The following is a 17,825-nucleotide window of genomic DNA, read 5'->3' as shown; positions in this document are numbered from 1 at the left end:
AAATTTACATTTTTTAAATGTTAAAATGTTAACATTTTATATATATTTAAATGTGTATATATTAAATTTTTAACGTGTTATTTATTTTTTTAAAGTTGACAAAAAGACAAAGTTACATAAAATTTCTTCTTCTTCCTGCCTTCATCTTCTTGTTTACTTAAATTCTAAAAACGGAGGATTCTCGGAAACATAACTGGGGTCTTAGTCACCATCCGTTTAAACGGACACAATCAGTGATAATCATACCCAAAGGCTCATCTACTAGGACCTGTCCTTTACTTGAGCATTGCCTAGAGAGACAGAAAAACTTAAAAAACTGGTTTAAAAGCAATTTTTTATTAGAGTTGTATGACCGAAAATTACAAGTAGAAGGTTACGATTATTAGAATCTAGAATTATTCGCATCGTTTATTTTCCGGATCTATTGGTTTTTTATACCTTAACCTGTTTCGTTAAAGATATATTGTTTTTATTTCAAACGTCTTTCAAACTTTCTCCTTTCAACTTTTGTTGTAAGTCGCATCGGTAATGTTTATACCATCGCCTGATTTTTTTGCGATTTATCTGCATTTTACAGTGTCTTATTTGTAAAAATGCTAGCCATTATCGATTATTTTAAAGTGATATACTAGATGGAAGGATCAGTTATCGATTTATGTACTTTTCCAATGATGGAAAATCATGTTTAATTGATGATTAGTCGCGTAAGAAAATTCTAATTTGAAAAATTTACTAAATTTATTTCTGTGTTTTTTTTTTTTTTTTAATTGTTACGCTTAGAAATCGTAGACGAAAGTTACTTTTCCAGCTCGATACGCCTTTATTTTACGTTTGCTGATTATTCCAGCCATGCAGAAAAAGTGTGGTGTGATTACAAGTTAATGGTTTCAGTCCCACATGCGAGCGGTTCCTTTGTACTTCCCCTTGTTGGCAGATGACGTTCTACAAGCCTCGTTGTCACCACTGGCATGCGGAGGTGGCAAAGGTGATTATTCATGGATTTGACTTGCTAATCGCACGGTCCCCTACCCATTTATTAAGATCCATTTAGAGCCGAGTCTGTTAGCCAGCGCATTGCATAAGCAACAAAATGGAGATATCTTGCTAATTTAAAAAAAAAGATAAGTATCGTTCGGCTCCACTTTAAGAAGTCGACTAGATCCTTCACTCTAAGACATTTTTAGTACCTCAATTGTCCGCAGGGAGCGTTAACATCCGATTTACTGTCTGCCGAAAGAGCGGATCGGATCGGAAGAGCGCTTATGTAAGTCTGCTGATAGTTTTATGTAGACATAAGTCAGGGCAATGTGCTTGTTGGCGCTTTGTTTGGGAAGACGTAACCTCTTATTTCCATTTTTGAAATTCTGATCGCTTCTAAACATCTTAAGCAACGATTAAATTCAACCATCCTCGAAGATATAAATAAAGCACAGAATAAATGCGAGAAACAATCAATACGCCCCTGTTACTGACGCGCAAGAAAGCTTAACTATCGCTCTTATGAGGGGGGACAATATAAAGCATTCAGCGCAACTTTGGTGCCATCTGTTGGCGATTTTTTCGCGCACTCATAACACAGAAATCATCACTTTAATACAGAAAGCAACGAGCATTTTCGAAGACCACTAAGTGCAATGATTACGTTTATGGCAAATTAACACAAAATATCGATCGTATTTTTGGAATTTCCGAAATGATTTTTGTAAACATAGATTTAGGGAATTGAATAAGACAGTAATTAGGTTCGCACAAACTTACCATAAATTATATTTTGATTAATTTTTCCATGTTAATCACAGCTTCAGGCAATTTTCCTGATGTGAGAAGCGGACACACGATCTTCATTTGGGTGTGGCTATCCCTTTTCTTCAGGGACAAGATTCTTTACTGAACCCTGCTTAAGGGGCGGAGTAACGCGTGCGGTTCCACATCATAACTTTTCCCCTATCTTAAGTTTTTAATTTACTTTTTCAAAATTTCGTTCTTAAAATTTACTTTCTTCCATTAATGAAGGGCATAAATTATGCTTTTACTTAGAAAAATAATAAAATATTTATTAAATTCTTAAAAATATAAATATTTAAGTAAATTCCCTTAAAAATATATTTTATAGCATTTTTACCTGTTCCGTCGCGCCGCGCCGCATCGCGTATACCACAACGCTCCAGTTTAAATAGTTTCTTTCTTCGCTTTTTTGCTTTCGCTGAAAATTTACCAAGTATAATAAAATATAAATATTTATATAGTGTTTTGTTTTAACGTAGGCGAACATTTTAGATAGATATGGATTTAAGTAAATCGCGCGCGGCGCTTGCGACACGCCACGCGCGAATGTAGTATACTTAAAAATTACTGTTTTAAATGGTATAATTGCCAAAATAATTGATATTTAAGTAGTTAAAGCGACAGAAATTAAAGTCAAAACTGATTTATTTAGATATATACTTCGAATTAAAGGCATAAAATCGAGAAAATTAAGTTAGCTACAAGATACTTTCGCGTGCTTGTAAAATACTTTAAAAATACAGAAATCCCTTCTGAAAAGAGTTATTTTACTTATTATTTATAAAAATTCTTTTAATTTTAATAAAAAAATGAATTAGAGGACCGAAACTCAGATAAATCATCATCATTAGCGGTCATTCAGCATCACACTTCATCCAAATCATTCGAACTTCTCTTGAAATTTATTAAATAAGAAAATCGTTTAAAATTACTTTAAAAGTTAAAAAAACAATTAAATTAGTTAATTAAAAACAAGTTTAAGTAGCTCTAAACTTGTCAAATTGAATAATTTCGCGATTTATCCCAAGCAATTGCAGCTATTATTAAGGCGTGTTCCCATCAAGTTTTGCGAGTGATTTTACGTGATTTAATGTGATTTTTCCATATTTAAAACGTTAAATAACCCAATTAAAAGGCTGTGTCAATTATAGTTCATTCATTAATAGGATAAAAAGAAGGTTTTTTGTGCGTACGCGCGTGCGAACGTCATGAATAGACGGAGTAATGTATGGCTAGTAGGAAACTTTGTAAGGTAGGAAGGGAATAAAGAAAAAAAAAGAAAAAAGTTTTGTAGGCGGAGGGAGAGAATGGCATCGTTAATAGCTTTGTGGGTCGAGAACGTACCTTTGGAATAATGGGTCATTAAGAGACTAGTGATAGGCGACTAGTGAAAAACTCCAGGGATGTCCCAAAAACACAATACAAGTTTGGGACGATAAGATGCACCATGGCTTCAAGGTGTAGCTTAATGTCTTCTGCCCCAAAGCCAAAACATTAAGTCGGAAAATGTACATTTTTCATTGTTTGTTGGATTTCATAAATGGGGGATTCCAGTTCCTAGTTACATTGGTTACAACCATTAATGTAGAGTCGATTTCTTTTGTCCCCACCCCCAACATAAGCTATAAAAAGTCATCCCCGTACCCACACGGCAATACTTCCGTCCCCCTACTGATAGTGACAGCTCGCACCCACTTTTCCATGCAGATGGAAACTTTCTCATTTCCGGACATGCAGTGTTAACGAGTTCTCTCTCACTGCTTATCTGCTTTGGTCTCCGTCAAATAGAAAACCGCCAAAGAGAGAAAACTGACTAAAAACTGCCCTATCTTCTCTCTACCGAGCCACTTCTGTGTCAACTATATCGCTGGATTTCTAGCTAAGAATCCACATTTCTTCTCCCTCGCTCTACTTTTTCTATGGGCCGGAAGCTTTATGAGCCAAAATATTAATATTTTTCCACAAGATTTCGCATTTTTATTTCTGTTTTTTGCCAAAATTTCGCATTTTTATTAACAATCTTTTACAAAACTTTTCATCAGACGACCAATCATTTTCTAAATTGAAATTCATTTTAATTACGACTTATTTCGGTTTATTAAACACTGGTTTTGCTTGATTTAAAACACAATTTTGATGAATTTAAAAAGTTTTAAACTTCAAAATTTCTGATTTTCGAACGAGAAACTTTAAAATTATTATTAGTTTTTTAAAGTGTGCTTTTAATTAAGTTAAACTTGTTAATTGTTTTGATTCGAGCGAATTATTGAGCCCAAATTCACAATTCAAAATCATTTCTAGCTTAAATCTGGAAAAATTCCTCAAATTTGATCCTAATTTCCTATAGAATTTAAACAACGCCGATTTAACCGCAAATATCCGACAACCAACTAAATTACAATTATTACAATAGGAAGTTTTTAAAACGAACGTATTAATTACCTGACAATTACTAGAAAATTTGACATTAAATATTAAGAAAAAAATGGAATCTCACATATCCGAAAGCTAATTACTTAATTAAACAATAAAATTATTAAAGTAAAAGAATCAAACCAACATTAAATAACTGGAGGCGAAAGAGACGATTGGAAAAAATAATTTTGGGGGGAATTTTTATATTAAAATTTATATATTTGATAAAAAACAATTGAAGGGGATTCATTATCTTTGCATCGAGAAGAGATGCGAGTGCTCTTTTCACGCGTTGTTATCTTATCAAGTAGATTATCATTACTCTTTGTTGGCAAAAGTCTTTAATCACTTTTGTTCACCGCCAAACATTATCAGCATCAATCATAAAACGAAAATGTTCATCATCATCATTCCCCCTCCCTCGAAACATTCCTTAAATCAGCCACTCACCCTACACAAGACATTTTCTGAAGTACTGCAACAATCTCTCCTTTGGAAACAAGTGAGGGGGAGTAATTTATAAGCTAATTAAGTCAAAATCGCATCCCTTTTATGTCACCGAAAGATGGGTTTCTTCTCGTGTAATTTTCTCAAACACGGGGGATGGGGAGTGAGAGCATCAGCGTATCCATAATATAAAACTTACGGGTACTTATCGGCTAACGTCATAATGGCCCCCCAATTAGTATACTATATTTCAATGCGAGCGTGTACTCTCTCTTCTGTATCTATCGAATATTGTAAAAAGGAGGGTGTTGTACAATAAACGAACTTGCGCTTCGTCTTATGGCATCTTTATGGCACCTCGATCTTGCTGCCATTTAACGATACGTTTGTTCTTAAAGGAATTGCAACCGGGTTGCTTCGCTTCGGGCATTCGTTAAAATTCCATAGAGGCTATCCGATGACATCTTGTGCCTCTGAAGACCACTAAGTGTTGCCAGTTACAGATCGTAAACGCACCACTTTGTTTGATACCTTGTCAACAAGAAGGACCATTCCGATATATTGTTCTTTTTACACTTATCTTGATAACTTTTTTAAAATGATTGTTCTCTTTTGTTAAGCTGCACCCACTGCAAATTTACACTTCGTGTGCTCCAAATTTTGTTTTCTGCTTCTGTTTCTGTTTGGCTTCTCTCAGTTGAGCTCTTTTCTGTGTTGGGTTGTTTCCCTTTGAGCTGTTTTCTGTTGGGTTGTTTCCCTTTGAGCTGTTTTCTGTTGGGTTGTTTCCCTTTGAGCTGTTTTCTGTTGGGTTGTTTCCCTTTGAGCTGTTTTCTGTTGGGTTGTTTCCCTTTGAGCTGTTTTCTGTTGGGTTGTTTCCCTTTGAGCTGTTTTCTGTTGGGTTGTTTCCCTTTGAGCTGTTTTCTGTTGGGTTGTTTCCCTTTGAGCTGTTTTCTGTTGGGTTGTTTCCCTTTGAGCTGTTTTCTGTTGGGTTGTTTCCCTTTGAGCTGTTTTCTGTTGGGTTGTTTCCCTTTGAGCTGTTTTCTGTTGGGTTGTTTCCCTTTGAGCTGTTTTCTGTTGGGTTGTTTCCCTTTGAGCTGTTTTCTGTTGGGTTGTTTCCCTTTGAGCTGTTTTCTGTTGGGTTGTTTCCCTTTGAGCTGTTTTCTGTTGGGTTGTTTCCCTTTGAGCTGTTTTCTGTTGGGTTGTTTCCCTTTGAGCTGTTTTCTGTTAGACTGTATTCTATTAGGCTGCTCTCTTATAAGCTGTTTTCTGATTGGCGTCACTTTTGAGCTGTTTTTATATTGAACTACGCTCTTTTGCTCTGTTTTCTAACAGGGTACTCTCTTTTCATCTGCTTTCTAAGCAGTTTCTATTGATATTCCCGTGTTTCTACCGAGCAGAATCTCAACAAGACAATCGAACCGAAGCACAAAATTTCAATTTTCGAGTGTCATGTTTGCAGCGAAACAAAAAAGAAAAAAAAAGAATCTTAAGTATGTACCAATACAGTACCCATAATAAACAATAGGAACAAAGACCACCGGAGAAGACCAGATTTTCAACCATTTAAATATCCCTGTCATGCATTCCCTGAACAATATCGCCATTATGTTTGTTACTGTACAAGCCAGACAGATTGTTTAGCATTTGTTAATTGCATTCCACCCTTTTTTTCTAACTTTTTTCTCATCTAGTTTTAGTTTGACACAAACTATATGACTGTTAGAAGTGTCCCGGAACCGAAACAATTTACTCCACGTTTTTTTATTTTTATTAATTTAATCATTATGCTGCTTTAAATAGGAAATTATAAGGTATAACATGCGAACTAAAATTCTTTTTCAGTAGATTTAACTTATGTGAGTCCTGTAGCACAGTTTTTTAGACCTTGTTTGAAGGGAAAAACACTTGGAAGAAGACAAAAAATTCGTTTCTATAATAATTTTGCTGAATTTTACTAATTTAAAGTGTAATTTATTATTATTTTTCCAGTTTAGCCCTTTATAAATTAAATTGAAAATGTTAAAATTTGGCTAGAAATATCTCTAACTTCTCATTAGAGGGTTGAACGTTGTCGTGTTTTCAGCTCGATTTTATCGATTTTAAACCCCGTAAAAGCTTAATTATGCCAAAAATAAAAATAAAATAGATAAGGCCAGCCTATAGGCCACAAATTTCTTAATTAAAACGTCATTTCTGCCGTCAGAGATAGGTAACATTTCACAAATTTTACTCGATTCTTTGTTAGAAGAAATTGTTTTTAACTCGTCCACCCCCGACTTGAACCGTTTGTTATTGTATTTAACAATGTAGGAAAGAGAAAATTTTTGTCTGAAGTCTCTCCATTGGGGGGTTAAATTAACTTTCCATCTTTCTCGCTCGTCTCGTGCCGGTTCAACATAAAGAGTCCCGTGTTCGGGAAGGTCTCGAGAACCGTCTGTCATCCAGGCAGGGTTTAGTTGTGCAGACCACCTGTTATCTTGCTTCCCTTTGTGCAGTATGATCGCCATGAACGAACAAATTAATCCTGATGTACCGTATACAGTATACAACTAAGAATTGAATGCTTCGTGTTTTCCTTCTCAAGTTTTCTAAACTAAATCCCCCCTTTGAAAATTAAAATGTAAATAATTTAATTGAATTTTTATAAGAAAAAATTATCTATTTTATTTTATTTTATGTAAAAGTTGCGGTTTTGGTTCCTGTTGGAATAAAAACGCAATATAATGTTTTCTTTTCTTAGTGTTATTTTGAATTATCACACTTTTTTGATCAGTTTTGGTAGACGTAGGTTCGGTTCCTGTTTATATGAAAGCACACAATTCACGTTTCTATCCTTATTTTTAGTTCACGCTAAAGGAATAACACAAAGCTTTGGCTTTTATACTTCGATTATTGAACTACATTCAGATAGTCGTTGGTTCGGTTCCTGCTCATAAAATCGCACAAGATTCTGGTTCCTATACTCGGTTTCTTAATTTTGATTTAGGGAAGTTTACTCAGAAAGACGTGGGTTCAGTCCCAGCCGGAAGAAAAGTCTACAAACCCTTGTTTTCTTTCCTTACTTGGGTTACGCTTCGCTTATTATTTTATTAACGAGAACACGGAATCAATTGTTTTTAAAACAATTAAAAGACCACGAAGTAAACAGGATGAACGTAATTCATTTAGGTGTGGGTTCGGTCCCCAATCACCTGTTCGAATGTAGCCAGTCACTCGTCCATTTTTATGAGATTATATAAAGCATTTTAAAATGAAAAAAATAAAATAATTTAACAAGAGTTTATCGTAGAAGTACACATAAGACGGGTGCGTAAATTTAATCACAATTCACTTAACCGAATTAGTTCAACGAATTAATAATCTTAAGAATGTAATTAGTAGTCTACATTTGGTTAATGTTTAGTTATAATGAAGTGGAGAGAAAAATTTGCCTTCAGCCATTTTTGGTAGGAGGCATAAAAACAATGTCACTGGAGTGTGGGTTCGTATCTAAAAAAGTGGCTGAAAAAACGCCGCTAACGTCTTTTTAATCAAATAAATTGTAAGTAAACTCTACACCCTTCAATTGATCTTTTTCTAAGTTAAATTAATTGTAAAATGTATAAAAATTCTAAAAACACTGGACTTAAATATCCCATAATCATTATTGAATGTCTTCCATCCTTCAATAATGTTCTATTTTATAGGGAGATAATAAATTAATGGGTAAACAGTGAGGAACCGTAGGTCGGTGTCTCAGGAGGGTTGCTTGTATACTCAAGGCAGCATGGTGTCTTTCCCGCAGGCAGTGATTCCTCGCTGTCTGTCTGTTACTTCCTTTGCTACAGGTGTCACACAGATCACCTTACAGAAGCAAAATGTCATACATGATTGCACACGGGGTAGGGTGTTCTGATGTAATGATACTGTACCTCAGTATACTGTAAAATCATTTCTTAATGATCATTTACGATGATCAAAATGACTACGCTATCGTTTTTGATTAATACGCTAAGTTCGGATGGTCGTGGGTTCGGTTCCTCGCTGAAGGGAAAACGTGTAATCCTAGTTTCCTTTCTTTACGTACTAGTAGAGTGCTTTCAGGGATGTGGGTTCGGTTCTTGACAAAGAGAAAACACATAAAAGTCTTATTTATTAGATTACATTCAGCAAGAGTTTATTACCGGAAAACGAACCCAGGACTGGGATATTGTTTCCTTTATTAATCAAGAACCGAACCTTTACTCCTCGTTTCTTTTCCTTACGTGTTAATTTTGATTAGAAAAGTACTTTCGGATAGACGTGGGTTCGATTATCGCCGCAGGAAAAGCGCATAAAATCCATGTTTTAGTTTTCATTATTAGATCACATTCGTCAAGAGAGAGTTTTTCCTTCACCAGGAAATGAAACCTAAATCCTAATTTCCCTAGATTTTAGTTTTGATTATTAAACTATATTCAGAAAGACGTGGGTTCGGTTCCGGCGAGAGGGGGGAAGAAAATAGATACTAGTTTCGATTATTAGGAAGATTTTCTTTCTTTTTTTTCAAAGAGAAAACACAATTGAAAACGACTCGTCCTCGAAGATCGAACGGAGATTATAATGGAATTTACCGGCCTGACTCCCCACTTCACCCCACATCTCATCACTTTTAAATTGACATATCTAAAAATCACGTTACATTATTGTGAAATTTATAAAGGGGGAGGTTAAAAGACCCCGAAATTACGTTGTTTACGCCATTGGAATGGAAGATTTTCAGCAGCACTTCAATTAAACAAAAGTGCTAGAGAATGTGAAAATGCTCATCCAATTGTGTTGGAGATAAAGTCAGTATGATGAATGTTCGAAAACGGAAAGAATCCAGCCATGTAATGAGGAGAGAACGAGAGGGGGGATTGCAACGTTTGTAGGACCCGGTATAATCCGGTCAGGAAGTAACGACGAGGATGCCACGTTTAGATTAAAGTAATTAGTGTCAATTAAAATGCTAGCTTAATTAATATCGACTTTACCTTCCCCCTCGCTTCCCTTTTTAATACTCGAAAATCGTCAAAGTTCGATAAATTTTATTGAGTTAATTAGCCTTTTCCCTTCCAAACAAAAGAGCCTTTCTATATACAATACGTCTCAACCCTTTTGTTTATATACACTCTCATAAAAGCCTAATACACTTCTCCTCTGTTTATACATAAAATAACGCGTGCATATAATATATTATATATTACAACACACACACACACACACACACACACACACATCCTTTATATAAGTGTATATAAGGTGTTTAATACATACACACATAAGCTATAAGACTTTAGATGTTGTGGTGTGTATAGTGTTATGTATACTAGGTTACATTATGTTGTATATATGTTAGGTTATTATATACATAATACTCACATAAACCTTGCTGACAAAGCCCTTTGTATCTATGTAACCCTATACAAGGCTTCTACACATCTCACCCCTTTACACACGTGTACAATTTTAATACACATAATAACACACCTTCGATGCATCTCACACTTACAACACACTAAAAATAATTCGATTTTAATTATTTTAAACTCGCGATGTGTGTCGTAACACACACAAAAAGAATCATCTCGGTTTTCTTAGTCATAAAAACAAAACAAAGAAGATACGTAACAATGAAAAGTATTGTTTTTGAAACAGAAATTACAAGTTACGCCAAGTGAGAAATTAAAAAATAAACAAATAAATAAGCGACTTTTATGGGTCAAAACGATTATTAAATTATCAAAAAAAATGAATTCGAGTCTGGCAACACTGTTAACGAAGCGTGAAGTAAAATCTCTTGTACCCTAATCTTCCAAATTGGGGTCAAGTCTAGTCAAGCAGGGCACGGGTTACCTCGTAGTCCACCTGTTGTCTTTGAAAACTGGCTCAGTACTTGGCCATACACCTTTAAAGGAAGGTGGCTATGGCTTCTAGTATGGATGTCCTTATCTCTATACAGGTAAGCTTAGTGTTTTTACCTACCTACAGCGGTCACGTGACTGCTCCGAATCCAGTTTTTAAGCCCTTAGTTCTTTGGCTTTTTTTTTGTTTACAAAAAAAGTAATCATTTTAAAATTTCACGTGACGAATTTTTAATAGAAGAGGAGTCGTTAGTGTTAGTGTTTAATTAACACGGGAGATGTGAATTCTTTTTTTTCTTTTTTGTTGAAGAAAGTGACGAAACAGGAACTGCGAAAACCGCACTAAAATTCAGGTCTTGGGGATGAAGTAGGCGTTTCTCTACACGCGTCGTCACGTGATCTGCCGGCGTGCGTTTATTGGTGGAAGATTTGCTTAGGTTACCACCCCTGCGGACTAGCTTTCTTGAGTGTCCATTCACCGCACTTGTCATAAATTCTCTCCGAATGCAATCGTCTCGCTCATGCTCTTACGTCGGTTAACATAAGTACCCCTGCAAATCTACTAAATGTCTCATTTTCCAATTCGTTCCCGACTTTCTAATTGGTCGGAGTTTCACCCCCTTATGACGTACTTTCGAAAAAAATTTTTCCGTCTATGACGTCGACAATTTTATCAATTGGAAAATTCTTTCGACTGTGAAGTAATGCACTCCAATTTTGTAATTATGACGTGATAAAATTCGTTAATTCGAAATTTCTTCTGTGCCTTAAAAATGAAAAATACGTCATTAATCGATGATTTTTCGATTATGACGTAAACAAAACTTTTAAACAGAACATTTTCTCAGTCACGACGTAAACAATTACACGAATTTCTCTTAATTGTTACGTAGGCAGAAACAATCGTCCAGGAAAAACAATTATTTGTAAGTGAAATGCCCATCATTCCCCGTTTAATAACAGTGAATCTAAACACAAGAGTGATGAATTAGAGAGGGATATTGCTTAATTTTTAACGAGGATACGGAATATTTAACGAAGCGTACTCTTAAAATCCCACACGTTCGTCCATATTAGGTGCATCCTATTAAAGTTCTGATCTATCAGACAATGCACTTCGCAGGCGATCACGCTTAAGTCATTTATTGATATAACTTTACTGTGATTTATGTAAGTGGTTACGCCTTAGATATAATCAATACCTAAAGACATAGTCAACTGGTAACGATTAGTAACCGCTGCACGAATAGAAAATCATCCATGTTGATTTTTTTCTCGTGCCATGCTCTATCGATACACCACTGCAACACGACAGTTTTTCTCTTTTTTTCTCCCCCTTCATCAACTACACCTTATATCAGGGATGATAACATGTTAATGCAGCTTACAAATTATAATTTCGGTCAATATATACACCCACTCTCATGCTTTACGCTCTTACAAAGGGGGGGGGATCGTCGTGTTTTCTCATAATGGCTCTCGTCCTCCCCTAAAAAAGATGCTTGATTAAGCAAATCGTGAGCACATTTTTGATGAATTTAAATAAATTACTCGCATTAATGCAATAAATTCTTTAAAATCTTCTCAGTTACATTCGTCTTAACGTTTTATTATCGCTATAAGCGGGTCTCCTTGTATACGTTGAAATATGTTTGTTTTATTAAAATTTTTTTCGGGGATTTTTTTTTCAGCGGTGACTTTCTAATACGTTTATTTGTATTAGTAATTTGTATTATTTATGTTTGTAATTTAAATAGTTTATTCGATGCAAAAATAGTAATTTATAGAAATAAACTCGTATTAATTATTACATATTTTAGCATTAAAACGTCGTTACAGAAGCATTCCCAGCTGCCGTAGTGTGTGCATTTTTATGATCTATGTGACAGGAAAGCAATTTTTCTTTCTTTAGAAAGTCATTTTAATCACTTTAGATTTCAATTTTCTTAATTTTTACACAAGTTTTTATGGATTATTTGTGTTTACAGTAGCGGAGATTAGGAGAGACAAACAGTAGTGTAACTTCTGAGTGTGTAAGAAACAGTAGAAAGTGTTTTTGTGGTGTTATATGAATAAATTTATTGTATTTTTATGGCAAGTAGGAGCATAGAATAGGAGAACAAAGAGTAGAGAGACAATTTATACACTTCTGAGTGTATAAAAAATGTTATAAAGTGACAATTTCAGTGTTTTTGTAGTGTTTAGGAATAAATTTCTTGTATTTTACATACTTAGAAGCTTAGAATAGGAGAAACAAACAGTAGAATGATAATTTGTGTTTTTGTACCGCCGTAGGAATAAATTGACTTTATTTTTATGCACATTATGAATATTTATACATTTATAATAACACATTACATTTAAAACATTTTGAATTACAGATGTATGAAAGTTTGCTCCATTAAAGAGGATTAAAAAAACTTTTCGACATTCTTATCTACCTGTCTCGATCTGCCATAGTAGATTATGTCATATCATCAATACATCTTTAACATTATGTTCTCAAAATACCAGTTTGGTATCATGTATATTTATTACGTGATTGCCAGTTAGAAAAGGCACCACCCAAACTCCCTACCGTAAAGAAATGCGTTGTAAGAAGCATTTTGCACACCAGAAAATTACGGTTATTGCCGTTTCTTCGATTCATTTACTTAGAAAAACACGGGAGAAAAATCGAATATTTTTCTTAGATACGACCTCGTAATTTATCTTTTTTTTCCACGTTAATTCCAGTAGATTTGGAGTAAAAAAAAGACCCGTTTGATGTCATTAATATAAATTAAAACCATCGAGGGGCCTTTCTAGTACATAAAACTTACTTCGCAACGTTATCCCATGACAATGACAGATTGCGTAAGTTGTCACCGTGTACCACATGTCCCGCTAGATTATTATATAAAATAATTGGTAAGCTATACGATAGTTTGTTCTTCTGTCTTTATACGTCGAGAGGGATAAACTTTACTACCACATTAGCAATAATAAGCCAGAATAATACACCTAAATTATGAGTAATACACACGAATTAGTATGAACAATATGAATAATAGTCATACACCTTACATGGTTCTGGGTAGTAATATTTATTATCATTTCTTGAATAGTATAAACTTTGTGTATTTAATACACATAGAATGTATACTACATAAGGAATAAATACAGTTTAACACTAGTACATATACAAAGAATAATACACATACGTGGATTCCTTTTGACAATAATACATACACGTCTTATACAATTCTGTGTATTAATATTTATTGAGTATTATCTTTTTGTATGTAAGCTCTATGTGTGTAACACATAGAGCTTTATGTTACATATAGAGCTTAACGAGAGTAAACACAGACATACAACAAGGATAATATACGTAAATTTAAATCGTACGCAAGAAGTACAGTACTGTACAGTACATATATCGAGAATGATGTACTGTACGTTAATGTTAACAATATTACACCAAGTGACAAGAATTATATAATATATACAAAAGCGAGAGTAGTTTCTGTGTACTACTTTCACTTTTGTACGTATTATTCTTGATAAAGATACTAAGTTAGTGGAAAAATTTAAAAATATATTAATAGTAGTATACGTATCAATAATAATATATCGATACATAATAGTGTTACACTTAAATTGCTTTTAAGGGTATAGCAACATACAAGTAAATATATGTACAAACGTTAATTTTCGTAAGTAATACACGTGGTCTAGGTGTAACATATAACCGAGTAATTGATAAGCTAGGGAAAATACTTAGAAGAATTAATAGGTTTTTACGCACGAATTACCAACGAAGTATCGTTGAAAGAGCTTTAATTCTACGTCCTTTTGTAAGTAGAATTAACAAAGCATCTTTAGTGTATTTGCGGAAATAATTTTAGAAATGAAAGTGCTCATGCATTCATCTTTTGTAATGTTTTATCGCAGTAGATTATGAATTACTCCCTTGGATCGATTTAGAAACCGAGTGAATTACTCGAAAAAAATGCCATTAAAAAATCCGGCGTATAAAAAATAATTAGAAAGTATGCAGCCTTCGTGCAAATTGACATCATTTTTTGCTGTTTTTCTCAATGATTCTGTACTTAAATTACTCTCGAGAGCCGGAGTGATACACAAATAAAGAGTAAAGTAATAGAAGAAATTACAATTTAATACACTTGAAAGTTAAAAATGACATACTACACTTCTAGGAACACGTGAATTACGAGGGCGCGTAACGTAGAAATATTCTTAACTGTATACAGTTATACTCAGCGTAACACCCGAACCTCCCGTGCAAAATAATCAAGCGTTACGCTTAATAAAATGCACCTTTAATAATTAATGCGTGTATACGTTCTGTTACCCTTGATAGGTAATAATAATCAGTAATAAATTACTTCTGATTAATATGTATATAATAAATCACAAGTGCACGATATACATACGTGGATATATTACCCTTTAATAATCACACGTATTAAAATAATTTACAGTTTATAAGTAACAGAATCGATAACACAATCAGGAATAATGTGTATTGCCCCCGTTCTTGATAAATAATATAATAATGGAGGGTTTGTAAGCTTTAACAAGTTTATAGATTTATTAAGAGTGTTAGTGTATGCAGAATTAATAATTATTCCCGATAAATCGTGCCGGTAAGCGCATGTGTTTCGTCACGAGTTCTATGTAGATTTATACACAGTATAAGTAAGTTTACGAGCAACGTTGCCCCTGTTACATGTTTATATAGAGACGTATAAATGATAAATTGATATATTTTTTATATAAATAATCGGAATGTTTTTATAAGTCATACGAAGATCTATATTAATTAAAGGTATGAATCACGTTACGCACACGCTTAGGTGCACAAAACGTGACGAATTTCCTCGGCTGTACGTGTGTGTGTGAAAGAAAGAATTTAGCGCCATTCTTTAACACGCGAGGGCGCTGTGGACAGGTAGACGAGAAAGGTATAAGAGGGAGGAGGAGTCAGATGACGAGCGTGTTCGACGTTTAGCCCACACTTTTTTTGACAAATACTCCAAGTATTCCATAAAAGAATGCATTGACTACCAGGTCCCGTCTTAACGGACGAAAGGGGGGTCGGAAAATTCTGGAATCGGACACTAAGACGGGACAGTCCGTCAACAGGTGTCGTAGGAAAATAACCAATAAACGAAATGGTTTTCATTCCCTCCCAGTCGAAAATCTTGTTTGAAGGACAGGTTGGCAACAATGATTATTCTAGTTCGCTCCCATATTACTACATCCAGGGGTGGATAGGTATACGAACAGGGTGAAGAACAGGTAGTAAGCAGGTAGACAAGATGGGCTACAGGTTTCCTAATGTATGCAACAAACAGGCTCGGTGAGGCCCAGACCCCACCGACACAAAAGGACGAGTCCAGGTACCGGGGCGTCAGTGGCCCGTGAGGTTTCCCCCCTCTTACACCGTATTCAGTTTTGCCTGCAGGCGCCTTTGACTTTTTCCTTCTGTGTACGCCATAACCCTGGAGCAAGCCTCCGGGACCAACAGTCTATGTAACGTTAAAGTATGGCCCAGTTAAGTCCCATGTCACAGACGGGGAGTCCTACTTCGCAGAAAAGACAAGCCAACGAAGATGGCGACGAAGTGACGAACCAATTATCACCTGGCGAAGGAGTGAAGACGCCTGATATACCTTCGGCATTCGGTCTGATAGAATCCACAGAGGTGAATCGTCTAACCTTTTATTTTTTTACCCTTTATTTTATTCGTTTTATTGGCAAATTAGCAAAGGAAACTTTTGCTGCCACCTGGCAACTATTTTCTTTTGCTCGACTGACTTATTCTTTGCCTAGTAAAATTTGATTTTTCCTATCCCAGAACCTTATATACTGGAGTGTGTGTGTAGCTGGGGGGCTAACGGCAACCCACACTATTTACTAGCAACCAGCTGATAGATTCACAGGTGAAAGCCTTAGGCATGCAGCTGTATGCACTTGTGCCAAATATTTCCATCTTACATTAATGCCATATTTCCTATCGGCATTAATGCCTATCCACAAATTCCACTCTCGTTCAAATTAGTGCCTTACTCGCCAAATTTCTCTTCGTTTCGTTCTTTTGCCACCAATTTGAACGATACTTTTAGTCTTTAATATTTATAAATACTGTATAATTAACTTAGTGTTTTCTTCTGTTTATATATACTTTAACACCGGTTCTTTCTATGTATGTTGGTTTATAATTTCTAAAAATATCGAAAGTATTTAATATTTTCGATAGATTTCGGTGTTTTATCGGGTAGAAATTTAAACTTTTAGTTAAAAAATTCTCTTTATTTTGTATTATAAGTGTAAGGAATTTTTCTGTATTGTTAACTGTACTTTACTTTTTTATTGTTTATTTACATCCGCGTGTTGTGGGCGTGTTTAATGACCATGTAAGGAGTAATTTAGTGTTTTTTCGGTGTGAATATTGTAAAGGAATTAACACTGCATCTTTGTTTGCAGGAGAGGAGGGACTTGGTGAGTGGCCACACAGCCAGCTTAGGACCCATCACGAGTATCGGTTCGGTAGGTTCGACGGCAACTTTCAGCACAACTCCGCGTCTGACACACACACCGACATCAGCAGATTTCCAGCCTCCTTATTTTCCTCCACCTTACAATTTACCGCAGCAACAAATCGACTTTCATCATCCTCACGTCAATGCAGATCCATACAGTCATCTCAATAGCCTGACTGCACAGCATCCACAACAGTATCATCAACTGCACCCTCCTCAACGCACTCACAATGTCTTGGGGGGTAGAAGAGACGATGATCCTCTACACATCCAAGCTAACATGCATCCGGGTTTACCCGGTGCTTACGGTGATTCCGGAAGAAGAACGGAATCGGCTTACGCAGCCATACGAAGACCCGATGTCTTGATGACAGGTGGACATCATGGACTTAGTGAACAAGATCTGCTCAATTTGCAAAACGCGGGAGCATTACCTGCATTAGAGGACGGTCAGGTAAGATTTAACAATGCTCAGTAATCGTAAATTATTAATAGTTTACCCATTTTAAACACGCCAAACAATAGAAGCGATAACGATCGAACAGCGAAATGGTGACGAAAACTTAAAATAGAGCTTCAATTTAAAAAGAAAAATAAAAATGACCAACTTTTGAAAATGGCAACTTCTATTTTATATATATATATATATATAGAGTTTTCTTTCACATTTGATATCTGTAGTATAAGGATACAACTTTGACCGAATCGTTGGTACGTCTTTTTTTTTGGCCCTAAGCTAAAAACTTGGGGTTGGCCAGATGGT

General features: G+C 35.1%; 1 protein-coding gene across 3 annotated transcripts in view; it reads left to right on the top strand.

The window, feature by feature from the left end:
- The window catches only part of LOC136987574 (transcription factor AP-2-beta-like), a 69,522-nt gene that overhangs the window by 35,461 nt on the left and 16,236 nt on the right, over positions 1-17,825 (top strand). For 2 of the 3 annotated variants that reach the window (XM_067285328.1, XM_067285329.1), the window contains exon 2: positions 17,007-17,516. In XM_067285328.1, coding sequence (XP_067141429.1) covers positions 17,007-17,516 — 510 coding nt within the window. Of the gene's footprint in view, positions 1-15,806; positions 16,225-17,006; positions 17,517-17,825 lie in introns of those variants that run through there. The other variant, XM_067285327.1, reaches the window with a different exon arrangement.

The sequence above is a fragment of the Centruroides vittatus genome, unplaced genomic scaffold, assembly GCF_030686945.1.
Source record: "Centruroides vittatus isolate TY-2023 unplaced genomic scaffold, ASM3068694v2 scaffold_2520, whole genome shotgun sequence".
Taxonomy (NCBI): Eukaryota; Metazoa; Arthropoda; class Arachnida; order Scorpiones; family Buthidae; genus Centruroides; species Centruroides vittatus.
This window is presented reverse-complemented; position numbering and strand designations above follow the sequence as displayed.